Source organism: Fusarium solani (genome assembly GCF_023522795.1).
Source record: "Fusarium solani strain SB1 chromosome Unknown bctg00000000, whole genome shotgun sequence".
NCBI lineage: Eukaryota > Fungi > Ascomycota > Sordariomycetes > Hypocreales > Nectriaceae > Fusarium > Fusarium solani.
In genome coordinates, this window is record NW_027072157.1 from 4,314,864 (window position 1) to 4,330,191 (window position 15,328).

The 15,328-nt window shown below is 53.2% G+C and overlaps 2 protein-coding genes across 2 annotated transcripts; one reads left to right on the forward strand and one right to left on the reverse strand.

Moving 5' to 3' along the window:
* Positions 1 to 661: 661 nt before the first annotated feature.
* On the forward strand, positions 662 to 1,618 carry MRS44_001366 (uncharacterized protein; the record flags this gene model as incomplete). The annotated part of the gene is made up of 2 exons (XM_065623666.1): positions 662 to 1,108; positions 1,157 to 1,618. 2 exons carry the CDS (start codon positions 662 to 664, stop codon positions 1,616 to 1,618), a joined length of 909 nt encoding a protein of 302 aa, XP_065480102.1.
* Positions 1,619 to 6,341: 4,723 nt separating this feature from the next.
* MRS44_001367 (uncharacterized protein) lies at positions 6,342 to 7,310 on the reverse strand (the record flags this gene model as incomplete). The annotated part of the gene is made up of 1 exon (XM_046278193.2): positions 6,342 to 7,310. One exon carries the CDS (start codon positions 7,308 to 7,310, stop codon positions 6,342 to 6,344), a length of 969 nt encoding a protein of 322 aa, XP_046138369.2.
* Positions 7,311 to 15,328: the final 8,018 nt, after the last annotated feature.

The window sequence follows — 15,328 nt, forward strand, 5'->3', positions numbered from 1 at the left end:
CCCTCCCCTCACCTCTCCTCCCTCTCGCCTCTCCCTCCTCTCTCCCTCAACTCTTCGCGATCGGTTCTACTTATTCCCTTCTCTCCCCAGCTACACTATCTTTTTCCCTCTTCCATCGGACTTGCTCACCTTCTTGGTAGCATTTTATCCTCTCGCTGGCTACTTTCCCTAGTTCCTGGCAGCTTCCGATCATGATTCACTCTCCCACTCCTCTAGGTTCGTCAAACAGCACCCTCTGGCGCCCTTTGCGTCTTCCTTTTGGCTTCTATCGCTCACCGTCATACTTAGGACCACTTCTACATCCTACAAAATCAGTCTCTGCAAAAATGGCGCTCCCGGCTAGCCCCCCGTGGGTAATGATTCTGCCAACAGAACGGGTCAGGGAGCCCCCTTTCCTACCGTGATTGTTCACCCAGAAGATCCCCTGGATGTGTCTATCGAGCGGGCTGTCTTCGATGAACTAGACAGCATAGCCGACATTTCTAAGGTCCCTGAAGGGTCCTACAAGACACTGGCCGAGAAGCTGTTCTTGATGTGCCAGCGGAAGCCAAAGGAGCATTGCGAGTGCTTTGAAGCAACTATTCACAAGCTGCGCAAGCCCAATGTCCTTGGTGGCAATGTCTGGAGCGAGTAGGACGGATCCAAACATATCACCACCTTGATGGACGAAGTCGCGAAGAAAAACGCTCAGATGAAAGGCTATGTCTTCACCCTCCCGGCTCCCGTCGCCCTGGCAGCTTTCACGGTCTCTGAGTTGCGAGGCATTGGATCGCAGTCCAATGCCCTCGGTGTTTCCATGATCCGAACGGAGAACGTCTTTCTGCATGTGGGCAGGTCGATCGATGTGTTCAAGCGCGAACACAAGGGTATCGTTTGCCTGGGGCTGCGTCCTATGAATGCAGTCGTTAATCAAGACCTTCTCGTCAACAAAGCTCTGAAACGCAGTGACGCGATGTTGTGGGCCCAGTATCACCAGAAGGCTCACATGGTCCTCCCCACCTCGGTCAAGCTCACCAGCGATGAGTTTCTTGCCCAAAACCAGCACTGGCTTGACCTCCTTCTTCGTCTTCCCCTTGACGAGGATGCACAGCAAACCGTCAAGGAACATGTGCTGCGGAACCTTGATGAGAACACTGCCCGGCTTGTGCCCTAACAGTATCGACTCTCGCTGTTCCTCTTTTGCGGCATGATCAACGAAAAGGCTCGGCAGGATTGGCTCCGAGAGAGTCCTCTCCCGGAAGTCACCGTCAACCGTCATATTCCTTTGCCCAAGATGGTTGAAACTCAGCCCATGCGCCGAGCCGTCAGAACGGTCGAGGAAGTCGCCTTTGGGCTCAGGAAGACGAACCATCCCGACGCCGCCAAACTCAAGCGTGCATCGGATACCATCTCCCTGTTCTGCGATGTGCAATACCAGGCAGATATCGAAGCCACGGCCGAGAAGAAGGCCGCAGCGGCCGAGTACAAGGAGATGTTTCAACAGATCCAATTCTTCAACAACCAAGCCATGGCAGAGATCTTCGACGCCGTCAACAATGAACAGCACAAGCGTGCCATGGAGTTTCGCGGGCTTCTTATCGACGGTGAAGACGAAGATGGGGCAAGCGCCGGAAGATGACCGACAAGGTATGGCTTCACAATTACCGCAACGTGAATGATGCCGAGATCCAGATGTGGATTGAACACTTTATCGCCCTTCGAACTGGCAATGAGACGGCTCCTCTGGACAACATGAAGAAGCTTGTCATGCAGAGGAGTGGCGATCGTCTCTGGCGATTGTTGGAACAGGTCATCTTCAACCCGTCTTAGGGTGCTTACTGCAATGCGGTACGCCACATGTCGTGACACGTCCTTTTCTTTATGAGGCTCGATGTAACACGGTCATCAAGGCCACGGTACGTTTTCCCCGAATGACTGACTCACGATATATCAGAGACTGACTAACGACATATTAGAGACCGGCTAACGACGTATCAGAAAACAAAAGGGGCGACCAGTTTGGCGGAGGAAGTGCGGCGGAAGTTGATGTTCATACATTTTCTTGTTTCCAACGGTGACAAACAACATGAAAGAGCAACCCCGTTCTCCGCTGTCGAGAAGTGGTCTGACATACTTGCCTCCCACCAAACTGCAGATGAAGTTGTCCCTTTGACTATAAGGGATCACATCGTAGGTAGAGATGGCTGGCAGGCGTCTTTGGCGGGAGGATATGTCGTCCTATGCTAGTTTATATCAACACTATCTAACCATGAGTCCTAATTTAGGGAACATTGTCATGATTTTATACTTAATGTAGCTAAATTCAGGCTATGCTTCTCCTATCCTTGAGCAAAGAATCGTATAAGGGCGCTATAACTTCGTGTAGGTAGTTTACCTTGCTCGATGACTGCTGAGGCGACATGGTCCCTGTGGACAAGAAATCGGCAGGCGTGGTGCAGTACGTCCAGGACTCTCAAGGCTTGGGCGATCACCTTTTGCCCTTGGGAGTTCATCCTCCAAACTCGTGCCAGGTAATTTCCAGCAGGGGAGGCGCAGAGAGGATCACCTTCGGGATTCCTTGCCGTCCCCTTCCGCCAGGCTGCGAGAACCGGTTCCCCGGGGGTTTACAGAGGCATCCTCTTCATCTCGTTGATGGAATGGCAGGTGAGGGCGGACGGTTTCGGGTCTTTCGTTGGAGTGAGCCGGAGGGGATGGCTGGTCCAGAGGATTCTCAAACATGATACCAAGAGCGTACGTCCCCCAAAAAGGTGTATCGTACAATTATCCTCTTTTCAGCACTAAGATGTGATGGGAAGACGATAGTGACTGTGATACACTTAGAAGAGCCAGGCTACCATTCCTTTCTCATTCCATGGCGTACCTATCTAGTTTCTCTCGTCAACTATATCACGGCCGTGGATATCGCATGTAATTGCGGAATGCCGCCTAAGAACACCCCTCTTGTTCACTTCAACGGACTCCAGAGGGGATGAGGGTGGTGTCCATATCTTCAGAAGGTCGTCTCGGATCTCAGAGACAGCTTCAGTCACGCAAGCTTCTAGTGGGGGGGTCCTCAACGACATTGGTGACCATTTTCCAGTCCAGAGCAGGCATGTGACGCCGGGGAGTTTCTCGCATGGTGTCCGCGCTCTGGTCCATTCCAGCGAGGAGGGGAAGCTCCGGTTTGAAGTTATAGCGCTGATGATTTATAGGGGAGGCAATGGTAAACGTTAATGGAATGCCAAACCGAATTTTGTGTAATTCAGATGGGACTTCTGTCAGAAGAGGGTGTCATGGGTCTCAAGGTCTGTAAGTGAACTCAGATGCCTGTTGTGTGAAGCGGCCAGGCTAGCGGCCACGCCAGGTTGATGATGGTATGGGATCACGTTCTTGGAGATATCTACCCATTGATTGATGAAACTCTATCTAGGTCGAGCGCTGGTCACCTCCCTGCCGGGTCTCCTGTTAGCTACTTGCTCGACTCAAGACGTTCCACAGCAACACCAGAAGGCAGAGCATCAAGCTAGGCCTGGCCAGGGCGAAGGGACCAAAACAAAGGAAACTGCAAAAAAAATACCAATTCGATAAATTACACGAAAAATTGCCCGACGACATGCTGGGCAGACTTTGCTGGCTCGAACAAGCAGTGTGTGTACAAAGGGTGTTGGTGATAATGCTACACGCAGTAGAGTGACGTCATGTCAGCTTCTTCATTTTCCCCCTTTGTCATCTTGAACCCCCATTCAAACATCCAGAGTTGAAGCTGATTGCCTTTGATTCTATTCACATCATACATACAGCCTTGCCTTGCAACCACAATGTGAAGCCATCTCCACGATGCTCCCCAATCCAGGAACCGCTATCAGCCTTACGACGCTAAACCAAATGCGTCAAAACAGTGGCTTATCGGCTCGAAGCCCGTCTCAGCCACATCATCAGTGGCTCGAGCATGTGGCGTGAGCTCTCTGTTTCATTACACGCCCCCTCCATTATCTGTCCAATTTACCAACAAGTGCCGACACAAAAAATGCTCCGTTAACACAAATGACACTATGAAAAGACGGTGTGTGACCGACAAAGAGACGCGCTTGTTGTTTGTTGTTTAGACGCGGTTGTTCGTGATTTTGCTATCTAATTTCCGCAAAAAGCCACAGGTGGAATGGCCAGTGACATTTCTCCATGTGGGACGTAATTTGCCCGGCGGCTGGTGACCTCTCGGCCGAGAGCCGCGGGTTGGGAGGGTGTGCTACCCTATGCCGAGAAAGTCGACGTCTTGAGATGTTGAAAACTACAGCTTCTGCGCACGTAATCACATATTTTAAGTGTTTGTCTGAATTTCTCATGTCTGATACATGTCTGGTATGAATGTAGACAGCACCCTGCGCCCGTTGGTGACCTAAATGTCCCCATCAGCTGATGATGTGATGACCTCCAAGCTTACTCCTGGACTTACACGGATCACTGCAACGTAGCCACCGCAACTCCAGACATGCTCCATCCAGCAGCATAAGCCGCGCAAGACAACAGCATAACGGATAGGGGACTATCAGGAGACACCCCTTGGGCATCGCTGATATGATAGAACGGATTTGGAGAGCGACGATTCCACAGACGCGCAATGTCAGGGCGCATCCAAGCGAACTACCGGTCCGAACAGATCACTTGCCGACAAGGGGGAGGGGGGTAAACCGGATGATGACTTCCTTTTCCATCCTACCTACGAGACATGCATACGACAACTACCGCCTTGGAAAAGAAAGAGAAGGAAAAAATCCACTGTCCAGGCCGTTGGATTCAAGGAATGCTCAGGTGCCGTGGAATTCGGCCGGTGAGCCACACCTTACCCATAAGCGAGGAATGCACAAAGTGAGTGCGGCCCCCCCTTAGCCGACACATCTATCCACGCGATGAATGAATGAATTTAATGTATGTCACCAAGGGGGCACGCGCATATCGGATGCTTAACATAACTAGTCTAGCCAACCAAGGGGCGAGCGCATACGAGGAGAAGAGGGGGGAGGGGGGAGGACATGCAACCTCCAGGGGTAAACGACAAGAAACCCACCAGCATGAACCCAGCATCTCTTGTTCAATTAAACCAAACTCTGCCTGTGCTTGTACCCAACAAACCCTATAAGCTTGATTCCCTTAAGACAGCCCTACTATAATCCCCCCTTGGCCCTTGCATGCGCATCGTTCTCCTAGTCAGGGGCACAGAGAGAGAGGTTGGTGGCCGTTTTGAAAGGCGGTGGATGGACCGCCTTTGATTGCAAGACCCGAGATTACACACTCCCCACAGCGGGAAATTTCCCTGACGTCACCTCTTCCCAACCTCCGCTCCATTCATCGACGATCTAGATCGTTCTGTTAGAGTGAAGCGAGCGCGGGTGAGCCAGGGACGTTGAGGATCACATCACATGCCGTTTATCGGGTTCAATACGAAAAGTCATGGAATGGAGAGAGATATAGATCTGGGTGAAAAGAATTTTACTTCTTTTTTTGTGCCTGTTACGTACAACTACCTATACACAGGACGGGGGGTCGGGTCGAAGATATCGGAGAGGTACTAGCCTTCTCCGGTTGTTCCATAATGAAGGCACATGACAGTACCAAATATCCTTCCCCCGGGACGACGTTCCATCGATGCCTTCATGGTCACCCCGGGTATGCTTTGCTTTGCTTCGCTTCGCTTCGTCGTCCCTCATCCATCTTTCGAAAGAATTATGCAGACGTTTAACTGCAGTCGTGAAGAGTAGGCCCGCCTCATCGTACCAGACCGAGGTCAGACTCCATCGTCCCTTTTTCAAAGCCATTCCATAAAATAAAAAAAAACCTCTTTCCCTTGTCGTGGGGTATCCTTTTTTTTTCCATCGCGGAGGGACCTGTACTGGTGCATTCTCGGTCTTCCCTGGTTCCGTTTTGAGGTTGGGCCAAGCTCCCCTGTAGTAAATCTATTCCGTTGAATCTGCCCTCAAGTGGTGATTCTTCCTCGCGCAGGTCCTTTTTGTCGGTTCGGTATCCCTTCCACGCCGGGGAGGGCGAGTCGCATGTATCGGATCGGGGCCTGAAAAATGCAAACGAATTGCTGAAATAAAAAAAAAGGGGGTATGATCCGCGTGTTCCTTTTTTGGGTGCCGCAAGACTTGATGAGAAATTTTGAATTCGCAAGGAAAATAAAAGCAGTCGCTAAATGCCAAAAAAAGATGAGAGTGAATGAGAGAGAGATCATTCTGTTGTGCAACCATGCAATGGATTCGAACAAATGCTAGAATGTCGGAAGGATGGTTTGTGTGTAAAGGTTGGTTGTGTCGATGCTGCATACTGGCAGCCAGGTCAACAAGACCCAGTCGTCACGAGTTCCATTATTGGTTCATGCCGTGTTGGTTCACGAAGCCGTTGTATTGTTGTTGTTGCCCATACGCCGAGGCGTGGTGAGGGGTTGGTGTTACCGGGCACCGAGGGGGCAGGCCGTAGCAGTCCTTGGCCATGTTGTGGTTGTTGCCCATTAATGAGTTGCCGTCAGGGGTGATAGGGGGAGTCAGGTATCCATCAAACCCCATCGTGGCGCTGTGGCCTTTTTGGGGTGTGCTGTAGATGTTGCTGGTGTGCTTGTTAATGGGCTCGGTGTGCGGTGTGGTGGGATTCGCAGTTCGACGCGCGAGCTCAGCCTGCTCAGCCATGAACTCGGCGAGCTTCTGAGACACTCGAGAGTAGTTGGGGGTCGAGTACTTGCGGGCGAGGGTGGCCGAGGGCTGGTGGAGGTGGTGCGACAGTGTCAGCAGCGTCATGTTCTCTGTGTGATCCCACTCTCCGTCGTTGACTTCGGGTCGGGCGAGGATAGCACGCGCGAGGGCGAGAGAAGATCGAGCCATCATCGAGGGCTTGGTAGAGACAAAGTCGCGGTAGTACAGGGCGATCTCGCAGAGGTAGGCAGCCATGTGTTCGACCTCCTGGTCGTCTCCCTCCTCCGTCACCATGAGCTGAGCAAACAGGTCGACAGTGGGGTGTCCTATGGTCCAGTCGAGAGTGTTCAGAACATGCATCTCCATCTGAGTAAACATCCCAGCATCGTAGAGTCCGCAGCACATGTTGTTAAGCTCGTGAATCTGAGGCACTCTATCCTTCTTGTCACCATACTTGGCAGCGATGAGGAGGGCGGCACATCCGACAAGCTGGTAATGTTGCTTGTAAACCACTCGCTTGGAGCAGTACCGGTCGAGGAGGTTGACGGTGAGGAACAGGGTCTCGGGCAGGAGGGCGAAGGCGGCGTGAGCCTCGATGAGGAAGTCGATGAGGTAGGGCCTCATGAACCACTGGATCTCGCGCTGCATGTCAATGAGGGAAGCATCGGGGAGAGTCTCTTCCTGTGAGAGGTCAGCAAAAGACGCCTAACAGTGCGCAATGTTCAACATGCCTCCATCCGTCGCAAGTGCCGAATGATATCCTCGAGGTACTCGTCGGCCGCTAACCGGGAGAGCTCGCCGGCAATCATATCTTGGCGTTGGCGGGCGAGCATCTTGATTGTCTCCTGAGTAGAGATTCTCGGGTGATGGTCATCGGACTCGACAAAGAAGGAGCCGTCGTCGTGAGAGTAAGCCATGTTGGGTGGTTGAGTTGTCAAATGGCTAGAGTAAAAGGCTTGGTGGCTTGATGAAATGAGAGACGGGTCGGTTCGCCAGGAATCTCGTTGATGTGAAGGAGCGTTTGGTGAAGTGTGCAAGAGAGTGATGCACACCGAAATTAGGTTATTAAGATATTAAAGAACGTGATGGAAGAAAACGAAAAGAATGACCGTGGCTGGTAACGAGACCAGAAGCATGTAGAAGCAAGGAAAGGGATTGGAAAAGGGGTCGTTTAAAGACTAGTCGACTGAAGGGCTCTAGAAACGGAATATGCGTCAGTACGAGGTTCCATGCTAGCGTGCGGCATCTCGATTCTGCCAAGACAGTGCTAAATGGCCCGATGGATAGAACCATGGGCTGTTGGAAATGGTATCCCTTGGGTGATGGGGGACGGGCTGGCACGAGGGACTGGGGCGATTGGCACGAGTGCCGTATCGAGGGGAGAGGGAGGCTTACCGCCACAGCTCGGGGAGGTGGACAGCTCGGTCGAGAGATGAGACAGTCCCTGAGATTGTGTGGGAACAACGAGTTAACGTCTCCCACGGGGCAAAGCTCAAGGAAGCTCGTGAAGCGTGGAGGTTGTGGAGAGGACGGTGGTATGCGGAAGAAGGATCCTCGGCATGCAGCTGGAAGGGGAGATTAGAATTACTATCTAACCTCGGGGTCTTCGACTCGAAGACATACCTTCCTCACGCTCTTGACGCTTCGAAAATCGATGTCGGTTACCGGGTCAGGGTTGACGGGGTAGCCGAGTAGTTCAGGTGGTGGGATAGTGATCTTGAATCTCAAAGCTATCGAGATTCAAGAATTCAACAATCCACAGTCGTCACTCGTCGTGAATTCTTCTGCCCTAGTGCTCGAAGGGGTATTCGACCAAGGTTGAACAGGCTAGTCCGGCCGGAGGGTCGACGAACCAGTCTCGGGAAGGGCAGCAAAAGAGATCGTCTCGTGTGAAGGGAGCGGGTGCGTCGATAGGCGGCGTCGGCGGCTGGCGACAGGGAGTGGAAGAGACTGGAATTCCTGGTCTACGGACCTTGGAATTTGGCAAGAGTCGAAAGGAGGAAGTCGAGTTTAAGGGCTAACTTGGGTACCAGAAGGAAGAGTGAAATACCAGCAAAGGTGTTTTTTGATTCACTTTTCTAGTCCGGCCTTTTTTTTTTCTTTGGTTCCGTCTCACAACCTTTTTCGAGGTTCGCCCTGACCTTTAATAGGACAGGAGATGGGGCTCTTTGAGGGAGAGGTGTCGAGTTGAATGCCCTGGGGTGTGGTGAGAATTCTCCTCGTCCCAAGCGCGTCTTTTCAGGCCTGCTGTGGTCGAGTCAGGAGGGAAGACGTAACGAGAGATGAGGGAATGTGGTGGATGAGGGAGAGGGAGAGAGAGAGAGGAAGGGGGAGGATGCGGATGAAGAGGTAGGAGGAGGATGGAGAAGAGGGAAAAGGACTGGGTGAGAGGTACACGAGTAGTTTTAACGGAACCAGCCCAGCCCAGCCAGCCTGCAGCAGTAGACGGGAGGGGGGAGTACGCAAAGACGCAGCTAGACGCAGCGCAGCACAGCACAGGTAGGTTGGCTGGCCTGGCTGGCTGGCTGGCTCCGTGGATCCATCCCTCCATTATCCAAGGATGGCTTGACCTTGGTTTTTCTGGGACGGGTACCGGTTGCGGGTACCGTACGGGGTCGCTGACCAGGTACCTGCGCGCCGGGCAACAGCGGGTGGAGGTACCTAGACGCGGCCCCTGCTAGGAGGCCACCAGGAGTCACACACCCACGACCACGGTCGCGCGCCCACCACGAGGAGGAGCCACAGGATCCTGGCACTCCTTGGAGTGAGTTTCTCAGACTTGGCTTTCACAGCAGCAGCTCAACTCTTCTGTGGTTCCCTGTTCTGCCCTTTGGCGGAGAATCGCCTGTGGGATTGATCTCCAGAGCAACTCTGGGCCGAGGGGGTGCATGATGCCTCCAGGACCGTTCTGTTGTGCTCTGTTCTTGGATGCACTGCGAATCACCAAAACGCCTCTGCCTCACCACCTCCAAACATCACGTACCTCATCCAAGGAACGCTGTTCGGGGGCTGGACTAGAGGAAGAGTAGCTTGGGCTCATCGCGGGCTTGACTTTTTTGCTTGCTGTGCTGAGCGGGAGGGGGCTTGGGGGTGAGGGCAGAAAGCAGCCAAAAAAGCATGGGGCATGGGGGCGTGCAAGGTACGGCACTGTACTTTGGGAGGAGTGGACTGGACGCCAAATACGTACCTGGCTTGGCTTGGCTGGCTTGAGCGTGTGCGGTGCGTGCTTCGAAGCGTGTATGAAGCGTGTGAAGCCTGTGCTGGCCCGGGCGAGTTGTGCCAATTGTGTCGTGTCGTAGCGTGTTCTTGTCTCTCGGCTGGGGAAATTCGGCGCACGCTGGGGCAGGGATCCGCGCGCGGACGTAATGGAGACTGGGCGTGTGAGACTGGTTGGTCTGGTGTTTGTTGGATGTAGTAGGTGAGTAAAAGATGACCGCGTCAACAGTCAAAGTGATGGTCAAGATGCGATCTGTTGGTGTTGATGATCGGATGGTGATGGATCAGGATGAGCATCTCTGGGGAGTGACTGATAAAAGAGCAAAAGGCCAGAGCAGGTTGAAATATACCGAATTGAGACGTGTTGAGGATCATTGGCCGAGCAGTTCGCAAAAGGCAGAATTGGCCCAAAGGGTATAATTCCTTTGAAGCTAAAAGCGGAATTGGTGGCACATCCGTGATGAGATATAACCTCAGATTTCTACCTCAGATTCAGCGCCGCAGTATGCCCGTACCATGCCGAATTGTTCCATTTCTTTATTGTTGACCTTAATTCACCCTCTTATGACGTCGAGATGCAAATGAATCAAGACCACGACATATTGTTTGTTTGGAAATATGCACCTCGCGGCCTGGTTGAGCGAGGCCACAGGCGGCCTTTTTGTGTCCGTCCATGTCTGATATTGTGCTCATGTGAGGTGCACTGCGCAGGCTCACCACAGATGGCGAGCCGAACTGTAGAGGTGACATCTGCATTTGCAGCGCACCCTTTCGTCACCTGTTCTGTAGAGCCATCATCAGAGTCAACACGCTCAAGACACCGCCACGACCGCGACCTCGTTCCGGACCTGCCTTAGACCCCGAAGCTATCGCCACGATGTCGAGCCAGCAAAGCAAGGCAGTGTCTGTGGTAGCATTTGTCAGGCTGCTGCGCAGTGCAGCACTGCGTTGCGGTGCATGATTACTCAAGGCAGAAATCACGACACTACTATCAACACCGCTACATCGATCTTGGGCCATGTAAAAGCAACCAGGGGTTTCTTAGATGCCCCTCTGACCTCACCGATGTAGCGAGATCTCTTTTCCGTGTACATGCCTCTACATCCATACCATCCCTCGGATACGAACAACCTCGTCGCCCCGATGCTGGTCCCATCTCAAACTCGTGGCATGGATTCCCCCTACGGACGGGCCACGCTTCTGCACTCTAACGGAGCTCCGGGCTGCCCGCGACGTCGACAACATCCCATCTACTGTACCTGGGATGACTGTTGTTGCAGGCAGTACTGTTAGTGCGCCGCCCTAAAACATGTCAGCATCGATGCATCTATCGTCGATGAACTGCGAGGCTTGCTTCTGCCAGGTTCCAGTGTCAAGCACTGACGCCGACCAGACGCGAGCGCATTCATCTCGCGCGCTGCATCCTCATTTCTCGTTCCCGTGTCGTTCCCCAGTTGTCGCCAATCCATACCGACACCAAACGCGCGCCAGACTAGATCGACTCCGTTGATTCTCTGCCGCCATGGACATCTCCGACGGAAGGGGGTGTTGCAGTGGATTTTCAGGGCGTTCCCCTCTTAGCCTATGGCATGTCGCCCAGAGACCGTCTATCGAAGCTCGAAAACGGCCCTCAAAAGGAGCCACAAAAATCTTGGGTTCCAAAAACGATGTCAGCGACTGGACTGGTCGGTCGCGTTGCCCTCACTTCAAATCTTGGATGCCGCATCCCCGTCTGAGCCAATCACGTTTTGTTGCCCGCGACTTCTCGCATCGTCCTGGAGCCCAAAGGCCAATTAATCATGCATGTCATCCATGATGAGCACCTCGCTTCTTGTGCCTTGCCTAGGATTTGTTTCTCCCTCACGTCCTGTCTGCTCATTAACATTAGCAGTTGGGTCATTCACCCCCACCGCTGGGTGACTTGCACTTCAATATATCCACTGGACTACAGGCCGCTAGGCAAGCCCTGGGCTCAGAGGTGAGGTTCACCAGCCAGCATGCCCTTGGCTTCCATTGTGCAGTGGTCGCGCAGCGTCATGGACCAGCTGTCATTTACACTTGCATCTACATGACGATTTGTCGCGCGAGCGCGTGTTCTGTAGCGCAGCCCTACATAAAACCGTTCCAACTCCCTTCGCGATGCGATGCGCGCCTTGCTCGCGCGTTGCCTGACGGTTGGTGGCTCAGGGGGCGGACCGGCCGTGCTACACGCTTCCATCAGTCGTGAGACGTTGTCAGCTCTTCTCTGCCCTGCTTGCATCCTGGACAATTTTGTGACTTTTTTCGGAGCATCTTTTGCAGAAGCCTCCTCCGTTGCCAAGACCCCTCGGTCACGGAAATATCATCACTCATTCGCTGGGTCTGTTCCCCGCCTTCATCAACACATGTTCACAAAAGTGTCACTATTCGCATAACCTCAAAAGTCAATTTATTAAAACGGGCTCCTTCCGATGCAAAGCAAAGATTTTTTCTTGATGAGTTGTCAGCTTCTTCAGGTCAAGCCTCATCTGCCGCTTGGAGCAATCTGCCCCCTTTTAAGATGCTGAATATAGCTGAAATAGCTCCTGTCGCAGACGAGTTATTTGCCCTTCTGTTGGGCCTCGCACAGCCGTGGACCCATCTCGGGACGATCTTTGTTTCCTTCATGTCCCCTCATCCATGTATCGCGGGTATAATCCGCTGCTAGTAAAAGGAGGTTGCTTGCTTGGCGAGACGATCAACCTACACCTCGAGAGAAAGTCCATGCCGTGGCTGCGTGTTTCCACCGGACAATGGACGCCATCAGCTAGCCGTCCAACTCAAAGACACGTCCATAGCGGCAGAGGCTATAGCGTCGCACTCCGTACGCGGGTTAATTACGGAGGAGAAGGCATCACGTCTCATGTAATCATCAACAGAGACTCTGACCGTCTCGTCTCATGGATCCAGCTCCTAGAGTGCATATTCTGCAGCGGCCGCCTCACCGAAAGTTTGAGCCGTACTTGCGCAACAGCGTCGTGCCCGGTCTGTGGTTGGAAAAATCGCCCGATGCTCATTTCCATCCCATGCCGCCGCGTTCAAGCCGCTCCGTTCTGCTGCTGCAAGGGATTGGAAGCCCACGGCCCCCACAGGCGCGAACGGAGGATCCCCACGCACCATACACTTGCACAGATGGTACGCATAGGCGAGCACAATACGGATACCTAAGCACAATGCCTTTGTGTCGTCCGTTCCGAAGGTCGTGACGAGTTACGCCGTGTTTCCTATTGTACGGCAGATGCCAGAGTCAGTTGGTCCATCAGAGTTTAGCTTCCGGAAGTTGCCCAGTTGACGATCAGCTTGAAAGAGTGCCACCGAGTCAATTGCCTCTCAACTGGTTAATTCTCCGTGCATGGCATAAGGATAGGAATGTTGCAACTATCCCGCCAGATCCTCTCAGCCTGTCACATGAGTCTGACACCGACTCAACGTCCGTGAAACAAAATCTCAGCCGCCGGTGCTCCGTGCCACGGTCGCAGACCCGAACCCTGGGCGCCGTTTTTTTATCTCTTACTGAGAGATTTCACCTGCCTGGTTAACCGTCACATCCATCACGGAGAGACGCCGTTGCGGAGGTCGCAGGTCCGGAATAGCCGTTGGCGTACGGTACGGGTACTGGTGCGAGGGCACAAGACGCAGTTGGGCGTGGATCATCAGAGACCTGTCTTTGTCGTGACAATGACAATGGAACCAATCCACCGAGAGCACACGACAACCAAGGCACGACAAAGCACGACAACCTGCCTAGGCAAGGCACGCACACGACCTGACTAGATAGATGGGCCCCTCAAGCCCGGCGCCGGTGCTTGTTAAAAAAGTAACACATACACGTCCAACCTGCACCCCTTTAACCCGTCGGTCGCGCGTAAGGCCCTGGGACGCGCCTCTCTCGCGTCAAATGGCGACGCAGCGACCACCAGCCAATGGCACGGCCCAGACGCGCACCTCATGAGACTCTGCAGTCAGCGCATCTGGCCCGGACCCAGGTGGCTGGGCGAACGAGAGAGGAAAGATGAGATGGGGGAGGCAGGCTAAGTTTAGCGGCCGGGCACCTAGGGAAACCCTGTAGACGAAAGAAAAAAAAAAGGCCGGGACCAGCTATGAAAAACACCGTCATCTGGATCGACAATTTTCCAGAGATCCACTTGAACTGACGCAGACTGGGAGATTGGGCTGAGTTGAGATGGACACATTGAGCTGAGTAAACGCAGGGAGACTGAGATGAGGCTCTTGAACTTACCGCAAGACAATGATGCGTCTCTTGGGAACCGACGAGAGAACTGACAGCTCTTCCGAAACTGGAACAAAGAAAAGCTCCATGTCAAATCTTTTCTGTCACCACCTTTTCTCTCACTTCTCACATGCGCCGGTCGACGCCAGTGAGGGGTAGCCCCAGGAACCACGTCCAGGATCCCCCTGGCCGGTCCCGACGCGGAGGGTCGAGATACCAGATCTGTGAACCATGGTGGTGTGTGGTGGTGTGTGAGCCGTGTGAGTGTGTGCCAGCTATTTGCAGATCCTCACATCCCCCATATCCATATCGTTGCATTCGCCAGCCCTCTTCTCTGCACATGATGATGCTGCTGTAGTATGATCAAGAGGCGAGGCTCAGCAATGGGCCATCATGACGTGTCTGACCGAGCGGTTTGCACTTCCGTGATCCGGCCCTTGTCGTGGCTCTCAACCTGATCAACCTTATAGGTACGAAAAAGCATCTGTAAAGTCGGCTCTGGACTGGTTCGCCCAATTTAGCTACCCAATCTTGAACTAGCAAACATGTCTCAGCCAACTTGAAAGCCCTCTCATGTCGTCCGCCCAGAGATCAACCATGCCATTAGCAAGCTCTGTATACTGGGCCTTGAACTCTGTCACTCCCCCACGGTGGACAGACGGTCTGGACGAATGTCGACAGGTGGCTCCTCCGAGAAACCCCTCAACGACCACAAGGAACAGGGACCCTACAGGATTCAAAAGGTCGGTGACGGTCGCCGTGGCCCGCTCCCTCGGAGGCGAATTTTCCTTACATGGAAAAAATGTCTCTTTTGTATTGAACAAGGTGTTGTTGTGGTGTTGTTGTTGTTGTCCCTTGTCTCTGGCCTGCGACACTCAGAGGCCTAACTCGAGGCCTCTAAACAATGGGACAAAACAAGAAGCGGCCGAAAATGGCGGCCCAAGCCACGTTTCCCGAGAAGCTGCAGCAGCCACTGATTTCTGTAGATCAGCCATGTGCCAAAACAGAAGAGACCTTCTTTTGTATTCCTGGCCGGTGTGATCAAGGCCTTTGTCTGCAGAGTCGGGGCTGAAAGTCTTGCCCGCTCACTCGGTTATCGAGTTGAAGTTGTCAATTCCGCAATCACGGGTTCTAAACGGTCAGCACAGGCCTGGCCTGTCCTTCATGTCCTCCTGCGGCGCCGGCTAGACCTTATAGACCT